Below are 22,635 nucleotides of genomic sequence, written 5' to 3' on the forward strand. Positions count from 1 at the left end.
GATGAGTTCTGCAGAACAGCACAGGGTGAGTCAAAAAGCGAGTATCACAGTGGCAAGTTGTGCCATGGGGGGACAGTTGTCCCTTGGTGGTGTCCCAGAGAGGGAGATGACTGCAAATCCACCTGCAGCAAGGACTGCAGAGGTGGCCGCAGTGCTGCTGGACGAGTCTCGGGACGGTGGCCATGCGAGAGAGCTTTAACGAGGTGGTTGGGATTCCTTCCCTCGCTGCTGCAGCCACTTACCAAATCATCTGTATGCTAATGAGCTAATTTGTGCCATTAGCAGAGCCCTGTTAATCAAGACCTCCCAGGGTATGACTGGGCTGTGGCCACAATGCTTGCTGTATTTTAGGCCCTGGGTCTTTTAATTAGTAACGATGTGTGTGATGCTTATCCCTGGGTATTTGCAGTGCAGCCTGTGCAGATGACAAGCTGCCATGAGATGCAGAACCAGAGTCTTAGGATTTACCTTCAGAGGGGAGGTGTTTCCTAAAAGTCTGATAGGAGAGATGGAGCATAGAGTTGAGATGCTGCAGCTTTCTGCGAGGAAGGAGCAGGCAACATCTCTAGACCCCTCCTGCCAGCATGAGTTTAACCTGACACAGGAACACTTGCTGGTCACAGAGGCAGCTCAAGGGTTTTGATAGCCACAAAGGCATTTTGATGCCCAAAAATTTCTCCTGAAGCTTCCTGTATTCCTTCCCACAGGACAGGTATTTGTACAAAAACCAGGTTGTATCCTTAGGGCAGCAGTTTGCTTTTAGATGTGTGTGTGAGCTGTGGGCGAGACGGGGATGACAGGACAACAGACCAGCTCCTGTGCAGGTGCCAGGGTGCATCTCGGCTATTTTCCTGGAGTTCTTTGAGTCCCAACGCTTCCTCACACTGCTGTGTTTGTGTTTTCCAGATCAGCCGGTTATGCGGCCATGCTCAGCAGAGACAGGTTCGATCAGCTAATTACCCTGAAGACCTTTTCATTGACAAGAAAGTTCTGAAGGTGACTCACATTGAGCAAGAAGAAACTTTGTCAAGCAGGAGGAGGTGAGAACACTCAGGCTGAGTGTGGTGCCTGCTGGATGGGCTGCAGGAGTGGTCACCATATGGGATGGCCCTGTGGAAGTGGATGAGAGAGCTCCTTATTTCCCTTACCCATAAGCCTGGTTTTGGCTCTGAAGTGCAGCGAGGTGTCTACACGGGTTTTCTCACCTAGTGCATTCTTTTTTAATCTATAAAACTGTCTCCTGCTTTCCATCTTTGTTTTCCTTTTTGCAATCCACCAGGCACCCAGGTTCATACACCAAATGCCTCGTCTGGGTTTCTTGGGTACTGCTATAGTGCCAGAAACACTCATAGTTACAGGTGGAAATGGTCTCTCCAACTTGAAATGTTGCGTGTTACACTGTGTGTGTAGGTAAAGGGGGTGCATTTCATGTTTTTTTGTGTAGTGTTTTATGGCAGTTCAGAAATGTTAACAGCCTTTTACTGAGTATTTTGTAAGTGAAGCGGGTGCCTCCAATGCTGACACTGCACCTTGTGCTTCCTTCCCCCCGTACACAGAAGCTGTAATTAGGTGGGCTCATGCTGGTGTGTTAGGGAGCAGCATCTATCCCCTGCATCTGAAAGCACACCCAAAGATAAGCAGTGCCTTTACTGCTGTCTTGAACACAAGAAAAATCCCTGTGGAAGAGAAACAGGCAAGCTTGGCAATTTTTGAAACTGGGGATATAGAGTAAGTTGGATGGATTTCTCTTTGAAAACTGACAGGGCCACATTCTTGATATGGTTCCCAGGAGATGCAGCACCAGGGCTTGCATTCCTCTGTTGTCTCAACATGTTGGAGGGTTACACAGCCCAGGCTCTGACGGAGATGTCTTTTGAGGATCTGAAGTCTAATGAAATCTGCTGAGATGAATTACGTGGGCTCATACCTGCAGATACAGAGGAGTTTCTCCCTTCCCTCCCCCTCCCTGCCCAGCAGGAAACTCTGCTCCCCAGGAAAGTTCTGTTCCATCTGCTCTCCAGAGGGCTGCCGAGGTTTGTGGAAGGGGAGCAAGGCAGTGCCTGGGATGTAAGGAGCTGGGTGCAATGGGCAGTGAGGCTTGTCCTGCTTAGGGTTTGGCCTAACTGAAGACCCACGTCTTGCCTCATTCTGGTTTGCCAAATGGTGTTGGTTGGACCTCCTGCCCAGATGTAAGGCCAGTGCAGGAGATGGATGTAGGAGGTGATTCACGCAGGAGGTGACTATCTGAAGCACCCCTCTGATTTGTGCAGGAGGCTGTGGGCTGAATTCCCACCCTGATCTGTGCAGGAGGCTGTGGGCTGAATTCCCACCCTTTGGAGAGGCTTCGACTCAACAGACAAACCCTTACTCGTTGTGATGGACAGTGACAGACTGGTCAGTGTTTGCAATTCCCGTGCAGGATGTGCTGTGGTGGCCAGAGGGAGACCTCGGCTGGCCTTTGGCCTCCACGGGCTGCAGCTTTGCCTGCGGGGGCTGTGCTGGTCTCACCAGGGCAGGAACAGGCTCCTTGGCCGTGAAAAGGCAGCGCAGAGCACATGCTCCTTCGCGGCTTCTCCTTGTGTCGCCTGCCCCCAGCTGGCTGTTGAGGGCTTCAGCTGGAGAGGGAATCCCAAACCAAAGAGGGACAGAGGGAGCTGGGCACTCGCTCTGCACACCAAACTGCCTAAGCTTGCAGGGCAGCTCTCCCCAGCTGGCAGGGCACGGAGGTCCCCCCACTGCGGCACCTGGGGGATGGCCCTAAGAGTGCTCCAGGTGCTGATTCCTCATCCTCCCCCCAGAGAGGAAGGAGAGTGAGAAATAAACTTTTGCCAAAGGAGAAAACATGCTGAAACCAAGCAAGGAGACTGTGAGGCCAAGTCTTACTGCCTCCAGTCCCTGCTATTCATATTATCATACTTTTGATGCCATTTATCTAATTAAATCCGCTGGTGTTTCCTGGTGACAGCTGCTGAGTGTCCCTAAGGGGGACACTGGGCTGGGGGGATGTTACATCCCACTGCCACAGCACCTGTCCCCTTTCTGGCAGCTGTCAGAGTGCCTGGGGTCAGCCTGTGTCCTGGCATCTCTGGACCACTGCTGAAGGTGACTCGCTGGGGACAAAGGTCCTTGGTGCTGGGAAGGAAGGGTGCAGGGTCAGGGTGCAGCCTGATTCAGATCCCCTCTGTCTGGTGCAAGCACTGCTCCTGTGCCTTCCTGGGGCAGAGCCATTTTGGTGAGTGTAACCTGCCCCTTTGAACGCCAAATGTGACCCCGTGTCCAACCCAGTGTACACCTTGAAATCGTGTACTTTTGGTGGTGCAACATGAGACACAGCGTTACCTGTGTGTACAGGTTTGTGCTGAGAGTGCTTGCTCTGGTCTGCCATCAGAAATGCTACTTGCCTTTGCAGGGATGCTGGATGGCCAACGTCAGGCAAAGTACCTAAAGGGCCTCTCTTGCCTTCTGCAAAGTGGAGAGGACTGCTGGCAGCCTGAGCACTTGCTGCTCAGATGTACCCCATATATTCATGACCTCAGCCAGTGGCACCTTTCCTTAGGAGCCAGAAGAGTGCAGAGACTGTGTCTGGCTTTTGCCTGCAGCATGGTTGGTCCAAGGTTCTGCTGCCCCAGTATCCCTCCCCATTACCAGCAGATTTTGCCCTAGAAAACACAGATTCAGCCTTTGACTGACTAACATCAGAGGACAGTGCAAAGAGCTACTTGAGGTCAGAAATAAAATTGATGCCTAATGCTTTATTTTCACTCAGCTGCTTTCTTGTTGTGTTTGTGTGATTACTTTCACTGGTTAAAATGCACCAAACCCATCTTCTCTTCCTCTTTTAACTGAGCATCATTTTCCCCTCCTTTCTTCCAGAGAACTCATTGCAAAGCTGAAGTCTCACAGCAGTTTTTACAGCAGCTTGCCAGAGTACATCTGCAACCACAGCTCTGCTGTTCAGAATGACACCTTTTGCTGGAATGGACAAGAAGTTGTGGAGAGGTGAGTCACATCTCCCTTTCCTCCCTCTCCCCATCACTGCTTATCTTTTCCTAACCAGGTGCCTGAGCAGTCTGTGACCAGGACACTACTCACTCCCTTAAGAACCTTGTGCAGAGCAAGTGTCCAGCTGTGCTGCAGCTCAGATGGATGTGCAAGGTCTTCATGGAGTGAAGTGGTTGTGTGCTGCCCTCCGCTGAGTTTTCTGCTCAGTGAAAACCCTGCATCCTTGACTGGTTTAGGTCAGGGTGGGTTGGCAGTGGTGGGCCAGAGACAGGAGAGCAACAGCAGCTTGACACAGCCATGCTCCCGTGGGAAAGTGCACCACAGTGCCAGGGATGTCTCCTCTGGAGCAGCCAATGAGGGCATTGCCACCATGCACAGCCTGGGGTAGGGGTGTCTCCAACCTGGCTCCATGCAGTGGTAGCAGTGCAGCGTGTTTGGCATCCCCTGCCCCACCCAGAGAGGGACAAGGAAGACCACCTTGTTGAGTTTCTCCTTGCCATGTCTCAGTGCTGGAGGAGGTCAGGACCACTGAGCTCTGGTGGTGCAGTTGCTGCCATCTGACCAAGTCTTCCCACCACCAAGTCCTGGCTGTCCTCTCTGGACTGAGCCATTCGCACCAAGGTCTAGCTCATGCCCTGGCCACTTCTCCCTGCCCCACTCACTGGTTCTGAGGATGTTCTGCTGGTAGCTGTGAGATTAATGGAGACAGGCAAATGCAGAATTCATAGCATAAAGGGGAAGGAAGTGTTAACAGAAATGGAAATTTCTCTTGCAAAAAATGCCCCTCGGGAATGTTAAATAATGTGGAAATAGAACTTGGAAATGTTTTTTATAATTATACATAAATCTCCTCTAATCACCTTACTTTGCAAAGCATCCTTTGCTATTAAGTAATTTGCATAAGGGAAGAAATAGAAATAAAATCAAGAAGTGGTGAAATGTTGAGATATTAATTATGACTACTTGATCAGTAACCTCAGGTGGTAATTAGCCTGTACTTGCAATACTGACCTGAAACATAGAATAGACCAAAATAGCATCAAACTCTATTTTGAAAAAAAATGACTCAAGCATCTAAGATCACACGCTTAATAAAATGTACTTACGTTGCCTAAGGAAAAATGTGTCCTCTATTGGTACCTATTTCTGGAAAATCTCGTGTTTCCATGCCTAACTGAGAAGTTCAGTTGGAAAAAAAAAGATTATTTCAATATTGTCTCACTGACTGTTAATTAGAACTTCTCAAGCAGAGCTATAAACACTGCAGCTCTGGAGAGGAAGACCTAGGGTGAGATCTTTTCTTACGACAGTTCGCTGGGGCCATGGCCAGTGGCCCTGGTCCAGGTTCTGATGATGCCACAACTGGGTGAAATGGTAGCAATGGAAAGGTGTTGAGTCCAGATCCTCCCTCAAATGTAAGTTCCCACCTTGTGTTTTTAGCATCTGCAGCTGTAACACTTCCCAGGGTGGCCCTCTGCTCCATGGGCTGAGAAAGTGTCTCATACCTGCTGGTGTTTTTGCCACTGAAACTACTGGGAGAACTCAGCTAAATAAAGCTGAGCTAAGGTAATGGTCCAGGGAGCTCCTCTCCCAGGACCTATTTGTGGAACGTTTCAAATAGAAGCAAACACGTAGTTAAAATGATCTCTAAAGCCAATTGCATTGCTTCATGCTGAGTCAAAACTGTCTGCTTCAAGTGCTTGGACTTCCCAGCCTAGCATCTGTTTCTGAGAGTCTGGGAGGATTCCTGAAAATCAGGAGCATTTAAGGTAATGGTACTCAAGTACCCCAAACTGCCAGTTCCTTTATTTCAGTGTTTTCCCCAAGAGGGAGCCAAGCAGCTGTTCATGGCGTGGGAGCTCTCATGCAAGCAGCTCTGAGAATGTGTGTTATGTGCTGGAGCGTTTCTGGCTTGGCTGCAGCAATTCTCCTGCTGGACTGGTGAGGGCTTGTTGGTCACCAGACTCCACGTTACCACTTTTTGCAAGAAATTTTTTGTGTTTTGAATATCTAGTATTAATTTCAGGGTGCTGGCCCGCTAGTTGCCCCACATGTGTAGTGGTTCCCAGAAAGAAGGGTGGCAGAGGTGTGGTAGGATGGCTCCCATTACTGGAGTGTTGGAAGGGAGGGATACAAGTTCTTTAGGAAGGACAGGCAGGGTAGATGACGAAGGGGTGTCACCCTCTATGTGAGTGACCAGCTAGAGCACATGGAGTTCCTGGGAATGGATGAGGGGCTGACTGGGTCAGGATTAAAAGGAGGGCAGGGACAGTGATGATATAGTCGGGCTCTGCTTCAGGCCACCAGACCTGGAAGACTGAGTGGATGAGGCCCTCCCTCTATGGACAGACAGGAGCAGCCTCATGTTCATAAGCCCTGGTCCTCATGGAAGGCTTCAGCCAACCTGATGCATGTTGGAGGGACAACACAGCAGGGCAGGAGGTTCCTGGATTGATTAGAAAGCACCTGCCAAAGCTGCTGAAAGTTTTGCAGCACCAGGTGAAGACCAGGGGAGAGCGATGTTTTGGCTGGATGAGGTGTTTCCATGTGTTTCAATGTCTTGTGCTGTGCAGATGATGGATAAAACTGCTTGAGTGTTGCAGTGTTGGTGTGAGCATCCATATGGACATGTCTAGTATTTGGTGGTGTTCCTGAAGGGTTTGTGGTTATTTACCTCTTAAATCTTTAATGCAGTACCTGAGCGTTCATTAAGTTAAAGAGGAGCCCTACTGGTTTGTCTGTTTTCTGATCTCTCTGTCACAATAAAATTTGCTAGTTATTCAAAGCCCTTTTCCAATAACATATTAAGTCATGCCTGGAATAGCAACTTCACAGCCCCTTGCCAATGCTCTCAAGTACTAAATAATACCGACAATGTGTATCCTGTTATTTGACGCAAACAGCCCCTTCTGCACCCTGTGCTCCTCCTCTTGTGGTTTTTCTGAATCAGTATTTACTCTATCCTGTTTATGCCAGTGCTTTGTTATCCGCAGACAGTAAGAATGTCCCTCCTCCCCACAGGCCGGACACGCTCAATGCCTTTCCACTGGGTCTCATTTCCCAATTACAGCCTTGAACTGTCCTCTTGTTTCCTCCTTGCCCTTAACTCCCTCTGCCCTGATTGAAGGTACCATGTTTGTCTGGGGCTCCAGTGCAATGCAACTGGCTGGAGTATTTAATCCTGTTTTCCTCCTGACACAGAGAACCATTTTTGTGCAGTCCTGTGCAGAGTAGGTCCAACTCTACTTGTAGAGTTATGTTCTCGTTTCATCCCTGGCTCTGAGATTTCCCACCGATGGAGAAAGGTTATGATGCACTGGTTGCACTCCTTGCCTGGTGCAGCCCCTTGCAAGCCCCCTCAGATGAAGAGCTCTGAGAACCCACTTGACTGAGAGCTTTCTACACCTTGGCTTGTGGTGGGGCTGCCATGCAATGTGCTCTGCTGATGAGTCACTCATCGTGCTTTGTGTATTCCAGCCTTTTTAATATGATTCATCCCTTATTTTCTTTTACTGAGTCTTACTTTGTGATCCTTTGTGGTCACTTACTTCTCCATGTTGGACAATGTAATGGCAAGAATTTATCCTCTTTCCTGAGGTTTCATCTTTGGGTTAAGAATTTGATTGCCATCCCTATTGTGGATTTAGGACATGGTGCCTTGAAATAATGGCTTGCAAACAGCAAGAACTGTACAAGGGAGGTTAATTTTTCTGGTTGGGCAGAGAAATACCTGTGTCTTTTGCTTTGCTGTTGCTGTGTGGTTGAAGAAGATAAGCCAAAGAGGGAAGAAAAAATAAAAGGCAACACATCCCTGCTTTTCACACTTTTCAAAGTGTGCAAAAACACACTGTGCTTTTATGGGATGCCACAAAGAGTCACAGCAAATGCCACACATGGCACATTTTACCACTTGCAAAGAGCTTATTGAGGGGTCACAGCACTTGAGTGGGGCCCAGACCTGCTGGATCTTCCTCTGTCTCTTTGCATCCCTGTACACCTCTTTGCAGCTTTCCTGGGCTCAATTCCAGGCAATTCCCCGAGACAGACGTGTAGACAGGGTGGGTGTGCAACTACTTAAAGCTGTCTAAGCAAGGGTTTCTGTAATGCCCCTCCTTGCCTCTGTTTGTCTTCATCCCCCATCCTCTCACCAGACCTCATGCTGGTGGGGTGAGGTGGTGAGATGTTGTCCAGCCTCTCTTACCCTTATCTCCATCCAGTGTAGAGAAAAACCAGAGAGTGATTCTTATCACTGGAGTCCCGACTGAATAATTAGCTCATTTAAAGCCTTCAGCTTAGATCAAGTAGGTGCTAAGATATAAAACTCACCTCAGTTCTTATGGGAGCTAGGCATCGGAATCTCAAAGGTGATTTGAGCCTTATATACAGTATCAGGGGTTTGCAGCATTTAATACTAAAAGCCTATTAAAATCTAGATTCTCAGAGTTTAATAATCTGCTTACACGAGTATGTTCCTTTCAAGCTGTTCTGAATAGAATGACAGCAACATCTGCCCACTGCAAAACTTGTAAGCACATTAAGCATTACTGTTAGATATTGCCATTTTCAAATTTCTCAAGACAAATGTGTACATTAATCTAAATCACCAGCATAACTCATGTTCTCTTTGTACCAATTCAAAATTAATATATTTTTAGCACCTTGCCAAATCTCTTCTTCAAGCTGGAAGTCTCAAATTTCCCTGCTGTTGCCAACGTACCGTGGTTTGTTTTAATCATACAAATCATAAACAATGAAAGCACAATTGGAAGCAAGACAGAAAAATGAGATTCTGTAATTGGAACAAAGGAAATTCCATGCCAGCAATAACCCTTTAGTTCATGAAGGGTTTGGTTATTTCTGGCAGTACTGCAAAATATCTGATACAATGGAGTCCCCAAAGAGGGGGGCTGTATAACTTTTTGAGCTCATAAAACACAGCTTTGTAGCAAATGTAAGCTGCAGTGAAAGGATAGTAGGCAAATTCTGTGGGTTATTGAGTGGCCATAATTGTTTCCAGAATATTTCAGAAATGAAGATCATGAATCTTCCTCTGTTAAGCCTGCTGCTTCATCTCAGGTTTTGCCCATTTTTCCATAATCTGTTTGTCTTGACTTTAACTGAAATAAGAATGGAAGGAGACTTCAGGTTGTGTACAAACTCCCATTGTTTTCCTATGAATATTATAGTTTTTGCTGTCCCCTCGGAAGTTCTGTCCCCTAGAACCAGGTGATTACCTGACACCTCATGTTTATAACACGAACCTGTCAGCTGAAGGACGCTTCCCTTGGCAGAGAACAGATACAGCAGGATCTGAGAGGGCTGTCGTGGACCAGGCTTCAAGGTGTTGATATTTGGAAATCCAGCAGAAAATGGCTCCTTTTTAGTTAGGTGAGAACACTCCCCACTGAGAGTGTTGGATCCTCCTAGTTGCTTTTGAAGCAGCTTGTTTGGAGCTGCTGGTGGTGTAAATTGACTGCGGCATTTTGAGCTCTGCAGGGACTGCAAGGAATCACTGTAAGCAAGCAAATGAGTGCATGTTGAAGGCCAGGAAGGCACCCAAGAGCCATACACCCCACCTCTCTCCCGCCACTTGCACCCCAGTGTAACAGATGCCTGCATATTGTCAAGGGAACATGCACCCCATATGGAAGAGGACAGCTAGGGGTGGGGTAATTGGTATGATTGACCAGGTTACCTCTGCACAGTCTCTCTTTAGAGAGGAAACTATCAGGGGAAGAAGTTTTCACCTCTTCTTGGCAGCTTATGGGCACATCTAGGAGTTAAACCCTGGCTGCAGGGCAGGATGAGTGGGTTGGAAACAGCTTTTCAAGCCTTTTGGGCCCCACTGCTTGCACTGCTGATGTGACATGAAGGTTGTCTCACTAAAGCAAAAATTATCAGGGCCAGAGAGTAAAATGTTGACTTCACCACTGCAGCCACCTTTACTGACCCATGAAAACCAGCTGGAGATAAGACCTGGGTTCCTGTCAGGAGTATGGGGGGAGAAACTTTTCTTTCCTTTCTCCCCTTTTTCATATCTTTTTGCCTTCTGTGTGGTGAGGACTCGGTGTCACCAGTCCATATGGTCTATAGTAAGTCATGTCTTGAAATGCAGAGCAGCCTTGTGGGATTGTGGGTGCTGGGAGTGCTGCTCTGGCAAGCTTGGAGCTCAGCTATTACCTCCTGTGCAGTGAAACTTCTTCTCTGGCATTGTAATCCTGTCTTGTAGCAGTCTTTGTTGTGTTTGCCCCCCATGCACTCTCTCAAACAAGTATGATCCAGTGAACATAGTAGAGGAAGAGCCTGCAGGGGATACTGTGCTGTTTAAATCGTGGAGCTGCGTTTGAATAAATAATTTGCAACTGGAAGGCAGGCATAAATTAATTGTTATTTGAATGACATACTTACTTTCCTTTTTCTAAAAGGTGTAATTCTTTATGTTTGACTTCCATGATTACTTTCTCTAAATCACACTTCAGGCATTGCAGTAACTCATCTCAAAGCCTAGCATGGCAGAGTAGGATGAACACACGTTTTAAATTCATTGCCATGTATTTAAATAGCATTTGTCATCTTGCCTTCTTTGCTCCGAAATGAAAGCTTGGAACAAGCTGCATTTGGACTGGAAAGACCAAACATTCACAGGAGACTTTTGTGGATGGTGGGGAGAAAAGGAGGGGAAGATCCCTTTATTTGACAGCATACTTGGGCATTTATGGCTGGTGGATGAGAAGGAGGGGTCTGTAGTTGTGCCATCCCCACAGAAGACTTCAGATTGTTGGTGTTTTCATTTTTAATGAAAAACTACTTTTTCATTAAAGTAGTTTTTAATGAAGGCCGCTTATCAGCACGTTTTAAAACGTGACATTTGTCTTTGGAAAATACCACATCCCCAGCAAGAGCCCATACCCAGGGAGCCCAGGCAAGGAGATGCTGCTGACTGACGTCGAGACACGTCAAAGAGGAAAGTATTTTGGGCTTTGCTTATGAAGTGGAAGCCAAACCATGCTCATGTTGCAACACTGATACCCCTTTGGCGCAGGGACCCCCGGGGACCATGGGGTGGACTTTATCCACTGTGCATATTTGCTGTTCCATGCTGATATCAGTGACCATGGCAGGGGTATGTGATGGGTATAGTGGAGTGGCACAAGTGTCCTGCAGAAGGGCTGTTTTATTGGCATAAGTTGAAAGCAGCTCAAGATGGCTCTGAGACTTTTCCTTTTCTGCACTGTGACTGCAGAACATGGGAGGAAGGTGATGCTTTGGCTTTGTTTTGCCTTCGAGCCCACCAGCCCTGCAGCAAGTTGGAGTGGTGGGGGTGCCGAGGAGCCTGCATGGGGCCTGTACTGGGACCCCCATTCTCCAGCTTGTTGGGGGCTGGAAAGGCATCTCTCTGCCATATTAAGGCCTGGCTGCTTGGCCCAGGCTGCAGGGAGGGGTGCCAGCTGCCTTTTCCAGCTTTTCTGGCATTTCAGGAATGCAGGTCGCTGGCTGAAGCTACATTTCAAAGCCTTTAACCCTTCGTTGGCTTCATCCTGCATGCCTGAGTGTGGCCACCCCAGAGAGGGGCACAGCTGAGGGGAGCTGGTGCCCCCCTCATGCCTGAACATGCCAGGAGGTCTCAGCTTGGCCATGAAGAGGCAGTGTGTCCCAAAGCATCCATGCCACACAGGACTATGTCTCTGGCTGTTGGGAGGTAGCATGTTCCTGTGCATCTCTTTTTTTTGTGATTCATTCTCAAAGATGTGCAGCTTACACTGCCCACTGCCTTGCTGCTTCAAAGGATAACTGTGTAATGATGCAAATGGTTCATTTTGGGTCTAGTACATACCCTTGTACCTGGCCAGGTGGGAAGTACCAGGTGGTAACACTTTGTTTCTCCAGCATTGGTATTTCAGAGACAAATCCTTCTGCAAATGCTTTCAGGTTGCTTCCTTCTCTAGTAGACTTAATCCCCTGGGAAGAGTGATCTGAGGTCCTCACCAAACCCCAGTAGAACTTTCTGGAGAACAATTTCAGTTTTTGGACATGAAGTTACAGTATAGTACTGTTGTAATACTGTGTTTCTCCTTCCTGTATAACAATGCATAGGCTACAGAAATTGTCTCTGGCAGCCGTTGCGTGGATTTCAGAAGGGATTTCACCCACTCAGACCCAAGCTATTGTATTTCTTTACATAAAGCTGTTTAGGAGATAGGTTGTATTAATTTAGGTATGCACCAAATGGGCTTGGTTCTGCTCATGCTAAAACCTGTGTGAGTTTGCTTGTTAAATTTCTGAAACCATGGGAGACTTTTCAGCAATGCACTTTTGAGTTCCATTAGAGTTTTAAATTAAATTTACAGTGACACCAAAGGCGGTAATTTCTTCGGCATCTAAAAAGTCACGTGTCTTTTGGATGTTTACATCCAGTCTCCAGATGTGTTTGTCAGGTGGGCACGGTGGCATTAAGTGACTGTGTGAAAAACAAGCAGCAGGATTAATGGTTTGCTGCTCCCAGTGCTTTGTTCCCCTGCAAAAAGTTCAGCCTAAGTGTTAGCAGAGCCGGGCAGGTCTGTGCTTGCGGCAGCAGCAGCCTCTTCCCACGAGATGGTGCTCGGAGCATGCGGCCCGGCTGTGCCAGGAGCACAGCCCCGGTCCTGGGCATGGGCTTCTGCTGGCTGGCACCCAGCCTGGCTTGCTCTGGCCCCACTTCTCCCAGTCACTAAGCTTTCAGCCTACAAGCTACCTAATTGCACGTGTGAGGGCTTTTCTGAACTCGGAGCTATTGTGTCTCAGGTAAAGCTGTGTTTTGTGCCTCACAGGATAATGCAACTATTAAAAAAAAAAAAAAAAAAGGTGTTTTGCAAAATACTGAGTCCTACCAGGAGGCCCCAGCACGGGGACAGGTGTAGAGAGCAGAGCTCTGACTATGGTGCTGGCGCTGAAGTGCAGGGTAGGGGGCTGACTGTGCAGGCAGCTGCTCCCATGTTGAGGAGCTGGTGGGGCTTGGGGAGACCCAAGTTGATGTCTCTGCTTTGCAGTGACACTTGTACCTGGACAAGGTGTTTATGCCTGGAAACAGGAATAAACACAGGCATGTGTTCCTCTGTTGTAGGCACACACACCTCCTTCTCCCGTTCTTTTTCATCTGTCATCTCTTTCAGTGCAGCACAGGTTTGTCAGCCATCAGCAGAGCTGTGTATGGGGAATGCCCAGTGCTGGGGACCTGTCTGGAGATGCAGAGAGCTCCTGAACATAGAACTCCTGCCTTGGAGTGGAAATCAGCCTCAGTTCTCTATTTTACGTTATGTGAATATTTCAGGTCAGGGGCAGATTCCTGCTGCACCACTGTAGATTTGAGGTTGCCTTTGCATTCCTACATGTCTGAGTCAATCTCATTCCTAATTTAGTGTTTAAGTAGAGCTTAAACCAAGCCTCTGTGTATCCTTGAAACCCTTAGTGTGCCCTGACAGCTCTTGTGGCCAAATGTCCCCATGCCTCTTGCTTTCTCCCCTAGCAAAGCATTCTCCCTGAGTTGGCCCCACCATCCCTCCTGTCTCCCTCCCCTTCTTCAAATGCCTGCTGAAGTCCCACTTTCAACCCAAAACCCATGTGAAATGGGCTGACTGTCATTGCCCAAGCTTGCCTGGCAGTGTGGGGATGAAGGATTAGCTGGGCAGGGAAGCAGGGAGCTGACAGATACGGAGGCAGCCACTAGGGCTGGTTCTGGGAGCTGGTAAAAGACGTGATGTGTAGGAAATGAATGCAGAAAGGAATATTCATCCTGTTTACCCATGACACTGGAAAACCAGATGTACAGTAAAGCAGACTGGTGCTGGTGTTATCTCGGTGATCTCACTTTCGTAGGCTGTGCCGGGGTTTGGCAGTGCCTGTTCTGGCTGCCAGTTCTTGGAGACAAGGACTTGTTTTGTGCTTGAAGAGTACCATGGCCTGTCACTGGGGCTGTGATGAGTACCAACAACCCACAGCTCGAGAAGGCACCCGTGTGCTCTGTGCCACTGCTGTGTCTGCAGCAGGCAGTGGTGGCAGCCAATTGCTTGTCTCATGTCCGGAGCATCATGAGCTGTTACCCAGGTCCCGAGTGTAGGAATGTGTTCCTCCACAGGCAAGTGAACAGCAACCCCCTCTGTCCCTCTTCCCCTCACTTTTATTACTCTGATAAACTTGGCCATTCCATAAATCTTGCAGCAAGTGAATGTATATTTCTTTCCAAACTGCCAGTGAAAAAGCTGAGTTTGGGGTTGGCTGCCCTCCTCTGCAGAGTTGCCCTGGCAGCTTAATCTGCTTTACGGGGGCTTTGCTGACTTGCATGGTACCTGTGTAAATCAAGATACCCCATGGTGCAGAGCCCAGCACCTTACCAAAGTCAAGGTACGTTCTGTCTGAGCAGTTACTTTGATCCCCAAAGCTGGATCTCATCAAAGACTGAAATCAGGATTGTTTGACAACACCTATTTTCCATTAGCAATGTTGACAGCATTAATTATATTCTGGTGCTTTAATTCTTTATTATTGAAATCACACATCAGTGATAGTCATTATTTTGCAAAGGGGTTGATGTTATGCTAATCAGCTTGCAGTTAACTGGGTCATCCCACTCATTTTTTTTTTGGCTATGGGCACAACACTACCACTCTTGTACTGGAGTCTCTGTGGTCTGCCAAGATTTATTTTAAACAAACATGAGCAAGCCAGAATTTCTGAGCCAGCTTTTTTAGGACTCTTGGGTGCAAGTTATGTGAAAATATTTATCCCTGTTGTATACTGTTTAACGTCTTCCTTGGTTACTAATGGACTGGAAAGGAGTTCATTGTCCTCAAGTGATACAACTACATCATCTTGCTGCTTTGCAAAGTCAGAGCAAAAATTTTTATAGGAATCTTCTGCCTTTTCTTTGTCATTATTAACTGTCTTGTGCTCTCTGTTTTGGAAAGGGATTATGCTTATCTTGGGATTTCTTTTGTTTGTATTGAACTTTAAAGATCTCCTCCGTATTAGCCCATCACATCATGGTCTTTTCTGTTCTCACTCCTATAGGTACAGTCCCCAGATCACAAGGAACGGAGGAAAAGCTCAGTCTGGCAACCATGAGGTGAAGATGAAAGGTCTGGAGCCAGTGATCAGCCAGATTATTGACAAGCTGAAACACATCAACCAGGTTTGTTGCAGATGTGCCAGCAGGGATGGCTCTGGAGTGGGTGGTTTCCAAATTAGTTTGGCCTCCCCCACACTTTCTTTGGGCTCAGCCAGACAACCCAGGGTGTCTCCATCTTCAGCAGCTCTGTGCAGAGCCCTGTGTGCGGAGCCAGTGCCACCTCAGCCCTGCAGGGTACCAGGCTCACAGGGCACACATGGCAGGTCCTGTTGGATACATGCTGGTGTGGTTCTCTGTGGGTCAGTGGGAGCTGTGGGGTACGTGCACTTCAGCTTTCCAGGGCTCAGCCTGTGCCTGGCCAATGTGTGGATGCATCCCTGCAGTGTGCTTCTGCTGGGCATATGTCCCCTGCACAGTGGAGGACCAGGAAAGATGGAGCTGCTGTGGTCCCCCCGAGCACAAGGTGCTGGCAGGGGCTTGTGTGGCATGTGCCTGATGTCCCCTCTGGTCAGAGAAAGCCCCTTTGGTATTGCTCATGGCTGGCAGAAAGGATCACCTGTTTCTTTGCTGTATCTCCCTGGACATCCACTCCCAGCAACTGCTGGGGCAAGTTAGTTACTGTTGAAGGGGAAAGTGGCAGGGCTGGATGAGATCCTTTGTGCTGGGGAGGAAGCTTCCTTCCCACTGCCTCAGACCTGGCATTCTTACTGGGACAAGCAGTATCTTGTCTCTACCCATCATGCCATGCCAGATTAGGTCTGTGAACAAGCCCCACTGCTGCCAGGAAGTTAGGTGGCACCTCTGCACAGCGTTCAGCTTGTGGCTGTTCACCTCCCAGAGCTCTCCCACAGCACTGCCTTGGGCCAGTGGGCTGGGGTTCAGCTCTGGACACTGCTCTCCCCCCTCTCTGTCACTGAGTATGGGACGTTGCAGTAACTCAAAGGGGCAATGTTTTTCAGGAGGTGGATACCTTGGACTTGCTACTTTACTGGGACCTCACGGGGCACACACTCAGGTGGTAACACAGTTAATGCAGCTGAGCTGCCCAGTCTCTCCTGAGAGAGCTCTTACCAGTGGGGAACCTTGTCCAGGGTTGCTCTGGCATGAGGCTTTGGGCAGCAGCAGGTTCCCGGGGTTAAGCCCAGCTTTACTTCCCGGCTGGGTGGGCTGTGAGGGCGGCTCTGTTTGGACTTGCTGGCTTAGCAACTTTTCTGCAAACCTCTGCTTTCCTGCTCCTGCCACTGCCAGGGACTGTTTTCATAGCCATTCCCGGTTTAACCCCAGTGCCCTCCGATGCAGGCACGCCTCATTAGGTGCTGTCTGGGAGTGGGATGGAGGGAGGGATTTGGGGTCCCCAGGAGCGCCCCACCATGCGAGAGCCAATGTGGGCAGTGGCCCTGCAGCCTGCTCTGCCTTCCCGCACCCTCCCCGTGCCGAGCGGTGCCATCTGCCAACAGCCCATAATTATTAAAAGGGGAAAGGGGGGGGGGGAATAGCATAATCAGCTCCCTATTAAATGGGGTAGAGGGCAGGCTTCAACCTGCAGGTGATAATGATATTTTGCCGTTCACAGTGAGAAAGTCGCACTGAACAAAACATGGTTATTAGTGTACTTGAAACTGCTGACATAAAGTGGTTGTGAAATGCTGGCTGCCAGACTGGGTCAAGTTAGGTCTTTGCTGAACAGCTCAGGCTGCTGAGGACTGGAGATCTGTGGAGTGGGAGACCCTGGGTAAACACTGCTGAGCCCTATTCAGCTATTTGCAGCAGCAGAGTGTCTCTTGTCAGCTGCTGCTCAGAAAAAAATAGTGTTAAGGGGGTGAATATGGTCACCTTTAGTTGTGATCTCTTTCAGTGCTTCCCCTTCTCGGCTTGTAGGATCAGGTTGGAACACGTTATGGGGGCAGATAAAGTCTTTTGGTTTGAATGGCGTAAATTAAGAATCTGAAAAATATTGAACACTCTTGTAAAGTTGTGTTTGAGAAAGAGGAGGAATTGAGAATAAAATCAGGAGAAAATGGGAAGTGATTTGTGAAAATGAGTTATGAAGCTTACCCAGAGAAGCTGTGGATGCCCCATCCCTGGAAGTTCAAGGCCAGGTTGTACAGGGTTTTGAGCAACGTGGTGTAAGGAAAGTGTCCCTGGAACTATATTATCTATAAGATCCCTTCCAACCCAAACCATTCTGTAATTCTATGATATGATTCTGTTCCTGTGGAGGGTCTGTAGTCTATGATAAGTAGCTTATAAACCATGAAACTGCAGAGGTTACTTAAATTTGGGATTTGGGGTGCCAGAGCTCACCGTCACACTTTTTTTCTTGACCTAAGGAAGTTTTGAGCTCTCTTTCATATGTGGAATGCATCTTGAATGCCAAAGAGTAGGAAATGTGGAAGGAGCCGCAGCTCTGGATGAATTACAGTTGTGTTTTTCAGGTGTTGGCTTCAGATTTGCGAAGCAGTGGGGACTCCTGAGCTGGGGTGGGGTGAAAATCTCCTTATCCACCAAGCTCAAGCCAACAGTGGCTTTTAAGGGTTTTTTGGGGAAAAGAGTGTCTTTGTAGCGCTCAGAGCTGTAAACTGGGTTCTCCATGTGACTACCCATAAATTGGGAATATAGTACAATGTTGTGGCTTCCTCACAGTGTGTTCTTAGAGATGCAGCCTGGATTTTGTGGGTGTGGGCAGACTCAGGAACCATGCTAGTTCGTGCAATTTTCTTAGAGTCCCAGAGCTTTTACTTTTACTTGTAGATTTTTGATAAAATGTCTGTAATTTGCTGATGACTTGGCTTTGCTTTATTCCAGGCTGCTCACACTGCTGAAAATGTCTACTTTCAGCAGTTCGTCATGTTTTCAAGCTTGCTTGAGTTTGGCGAATGTGTTGTGTGTAGAAATCATGCTTGTTCTTTAGTTCATGTCTCCTCAAACCAAATCTGGGTAAATGTGCACACATACACATGAGAAATTCTCATCAAACATTTGCAGTTTGAAAGGAGAATGGGGTTTGTGCATTAGAATTAAACCTGTGGGAACTGAAAAGAGTATAGAAAGCTTAACCGAGAGAGAAGGGGAAGTGAAAGTTTCCCAGATTGATTTTTTTGGTTTGAGCACCTTCTATCAAGCTGAACTAAATAAATTAATAAAGCACAGTTCCTGAGTAGTGTGCTGTCTCAAGTCAGCCCTTTCTGGATGAGTCCCCCTCAGTGATGCCAATTCATTACATCAGACCATTTTTGTTTCACCCAAATGTGTGATTGTGGCTGATGCTATTTTTCGTGTATTGGTGGTTGAGATGGTTTATTATTGCCATATTGGAAGTAGAATTTTTTTCCCGCCAGTTCTGTTAGATGTCTACCAGGTTTTGATTTGAGTTATTTTTGTTGTGTGCCCAGAGGCATGAACAGCCCATCCATAAATATTAGCATTGTTATCTCAGCTGGGAGGCTAAGGGTCACCTTCAGGAAAATGAGTTGGAATTGGTTCCTAACTTTTATTTCCCAGAGTGGATGGGGTCTGTTTCTAGCTAGAAGGGTTTTCACTCATCCCACACGTAAAAGTATATTGAAACTGAAAGGTTGTTCAGTGTCAGTGCAAGGTCTTGCTCAGTTTTTTTGTGACTCGGTACCATCCCTAGGCAGAAAGCTGTGTGCGAGGTGAGCTATTTCCTCTGGTCATGCAATTTTCCTCCCACTACGGGGAGACATTTGGATGGCTGACAGATGGGTAAGAGCTTCAAGTTTTAAGAGATAAACATGGAGGTGGGGGCTGTGGTGTCCCATGCCCCACAGCCTGGGAGCTCTGCCACACTGATGACCTCCTATTGATCATCCTCTTCCATGAAAGGCTCTGGAGAGCGGACCTGAGTGATGCTGGTGTGAGGATAAAGCAGGGATCTGCAGTACCAAATTGGCTGATATGACACTCTTGGTCTTCCCTTCTGTACCTGTCTGTTCTGAGGTGGCTTTTGTGTCCTCTGCAGTGCCTATGGGGCTCTGACACCACTGCAGCAGATGCTTTACCCCATCCTTAGTGCAGTTACCTCTTTTAGCTTGTGCCCAGTTCCAATCCCTGTTTATATTTAGTTAAATCCTGGTGTTTATCATAGTACTGTCTCGAGGAGGAAGAGCACAATTTTTTAACAAAAGGAGAGAACGACCACACCAAAAATTAATACTAAAATCCATAAAAGGAAACTTAAATGAGGGAGATACGTCTTTACAAAATTGAATGGCCTGGAAACATACTGTACATTTCCAGACACTCGAGTTAAGGGCTCATTTAGAATTTTTCAGATATACTGGAGTTTGACAGTTCTTTGGTTTCCACATCAAACAATCTGTAATTTATTGCCCCATATAGGGACTGTGTTTTTATCATATTGCATATTCTCTAGCCAGAAATCTAACTACCATATAAGCTCTTGAAAAAATAAACCCTTTGGGGATGGGAATCCAGGCAATATGCTTTCACAGACCCTGAGAAACTCCCTTTGATTTATTTCCTTGGAAATAAGGGGAAGACACAATTTCTTGGAATATTGCAGCTGTTCCCCCAAGCAGGGTCTTGCTGCCTTTTTTCGTGTGCTTGGTGTAAAGACCCGGGCCCTGTGGTGAGCCCCATGTGAGAGACCCTCACATTGCTCTTCTCAGGGTTTGCAGGAGGATGAGAACAAAATTTAGAAATTTTATGAGGCAGTAAAACGCAGAGCTATAGCTGGAAGGGAAGAACAAAAAAAAAAACCAGGAGGCTCAGAGGTGTGAATGACCGAAGATAAAATAGACTTGAAGTTTGCATTAAAAGCACAGGCCAGGCGTTTCCAGAGTTGTGTTTGAAGCTGATTTGATCAACCAATATGTCCTGTATTTGTTTGTAGGTTTAATGGGCTGTTTCCCGGCGGCCTGGCTGCTGGGAGAGGCCATGGTGGAGGTCACCCAGAAGTTAATTTGGAAAGAGGCCAAAAGGCCACAACTTGATTGAATCAAATGTAAACAAAATAGGCCTGGGAACGGTGTGGTGCCCTTGTGCCTGAGAGTCCCTTGCAACCCCTCTGCTTAAAATACAGAGTGTGGTGGAGCGCTGGGGACCAGAGAGGAGGGTCTCACCCTGCCATGGGGGAATGATGCTTGGGGAGGCAAAGGGACCCAGACCCTGCTTGGGGCATACAGGAAACCTGCAAACAGGCTGCCCAGTGGTGCAGTGGGGGCTCTCAGGGCAGCTCGGGGTGGCCATGGGTGCTCCCAGGGGAGACATGAGGTCCTGGGAACCCACCTCACCAGACCCTGACCTGGATGGCTCAAAGTATGGAAAACTATGAAGTTTATTATGGGAGAGCCTGGTGAGGTGGGGACTTTTCAGGAATATATTTCCCCATCAGAAAAATCCATGACTTTGACGGATTTGGTGGAACAGCATTTCCCTGTGCCTGCTACACTCTCTGAGGTTTATTATTCCCACTGTATTTTAATTCCCTGATCAGATGAAGCTGCATAATAATTAGAAAAATGTGCACACTTCCAGATTGTTGAATAATGTGATGCACAACACTAATCACTTGAAAACACAATATTTAAATTGCACCAAAGCAAGTCACTTTTGGCTCCTTTTCCACCTTTAAATTTAATAAGTTAACACTACAATGTCTGAAGTGCTGTATGTGTGCAATATAATCTATCAAGTCCTCAAAAGAAATGTTAATAAATACAATAATTACTTGGACATGCCTTTTGTTCACCATTATTAAACAGTTTGTAACAATTAAAATATTAAAACCACATGTTGTTGAAAAGCAACCAGACATTGCAATTATTTCTTACTAAGGCTATTAAATAAAATGACAGAAGATTTTTATTTTAATGATAAATGCATTTTGGAATGGATCAGTTAATTCTTCTTTACTACACAAAGTAATCTACAGCTCCACCAAGTCTAGGCCTGGTATTTAAATACTAATTCCATCATCCTTTTAGCTGTGCCCCAGCTCCCATTAACGTGCTGGGTAAACGCTCTCCCACTCTGTGCAAGTGGTATTGACAGGATTTTGCCAGGGCAGTTAAATCAGGGGATGTGTGACCCTTGGTAATGAGAACATAATTAAATTTGGAGGTATCTGAGTGTAGGGTGGCTTTTCAAACCCAAACCCCTCCTTCCCCTCTTCAGGAAGAGCCGGTGCCTGCCCACACCAGATATTGCCCGGGACCTGTCGCAAACCTCCGGGCTTTATCAGGGTTGTTGTGGGAGTGCTGTATCCACAGGTCACCCAAAAGAGTTTTCTCTAACAGCCAGAGATTTTTTGGACCTGCTGTGTTTGCATACCTGTTTTCAAACAGAGGTGTATCCTGGACTGTGTTTGCTGGAGTTTGTTGCCTGTTTTAACCATGGTCTTGCCCGACACAGAGGGAGTGTGAGGGGCGCACAGTTAAGATCCATGCTGTGCAGTGACATTTTCTGTGGAATGTGAGGTATTTTCTCTTGTCAGTAAGGAAAGGGCAGTAAATAGGCACTTTTCAGGTACTGCTCAAGTGACAGTGAATGTGTGCTGAGGGTCTGAGCATCTCCTGTGTGCTGTGGAAACCCAGCAAACCCTGTCTGTTACTGACCTGTTGGTTTTGCTGATGTTGGTGCCAAAACATCTGGCAATATCAAAAGTCCTCAATCAGACAGTTCAGTAATTTATTGTAGGCTTTTCCTCAGCACACCCAAATCCTTTGGTCCACAGCCATACAATCCTTTTTTGGGGGGAGTAAATAATGGGACTCCAGAGCTGCCATTCTTGAGACGAGATTCACTGTTTTCTTGCCCTTCTTACTTTCATTTGGCCTTTCCCTGGCAGTGAATTTCAGGAACACACATGGGAGGACTGGGAAAGGTGCATTCCTCTGTGAAGCCATGTATCTCCCTATGGAAAGGAATATCTCAGCTGTGCTTCCTTTTTGCTAATCCCACCTACCCCAGTTCCACAGAATTAACCCATCACTGCCGTGTTCACTGCTAAACCATGTTCTCAAGTGCCACATCCACACACCTTTTGAACTCTTCCAGGCATGGTGACTCCACTGCTTTCCTGGGGAACTTATTCCAATGCCTAACATCCATCTCCTTGACTTTTCTCTGCAAGACCAGGAAGCTGCTGGGGCTGAACTTAGATGGGTAGCAGTTTTGGCTGGTTTCCACACCAGTTTATTGTCTGGCGCCCATAACCTTTGGGTAACATAAATAGCATTTTATCACTCTCCTTCCCTGAAATTCCCTGGTTGCCCTGGTCTTATGCATGATTAGGGATTCAACTTTGTCCCTGTGGCTTCAGCTCCTGCAGGGAGGCAGGTGCCTCAGGTGTGTCCTGCAGGGACCAGCCTCCAAACAATGCTGTGGAAATCAGCTGGGGAAAAAAACAAATGAACACCTTTAAAGGGGATTCATTTGCTCTTGTGTCCAAAACATGCAGCTGATGCACAGCGATGCCTTAAAACAAACACCAGATATCCTGTACCAGTGCTGGAGTTTATCCTGTTTTGAAGGAAACAAACCTGAAGGAG

At 47.3% G+C, this 22,635-nt stretch overlaps 1 protein-coding gene across 2 annotated transcripts in view; it reads left to right on the plus strand.

The window, feature by feature from the left end:
- Positions 1-22,635, plus strand: part of GPC3 (glypican 3) — a 145,799-nt gene that overhangs the window by 84,948 nt on the left and 38,216 nt on the right. For both annotated transcript variants that reach the window (XM_027645516.1, XM_027645517.1), the window contains exons 4-6: positions 907-1,040; positions 3,874-3,999; positions 15,046-15,166. In XM_027645516.1, coding sequence (XP_027501317.1) covers positions 907-1,040; positions 3,874-3,999; positions 15,046-15,166 — 381 coding nt within the window. The remainder of the gene's footprint in view (positions 1-906; positions 1,041-3,873; positions 4,000-15,045; positions 15,167-22,635) is intronic.

This window comes from Corapipo altera, unplaced genomic scaffold (assembly GCF_003945725.1).
Source record: "Corapipo altera isolate COAL_440 unplaced genomic scaffold, ASM394572v1 65, whole genome shotgun sequence".
In the NCBI taxonomy this organism is placed as follows: Eukaryota; Metazoa; Chordata; class Aves; order Passeriformes; family Pipridae; genus Corapipo; species Corapipo altera.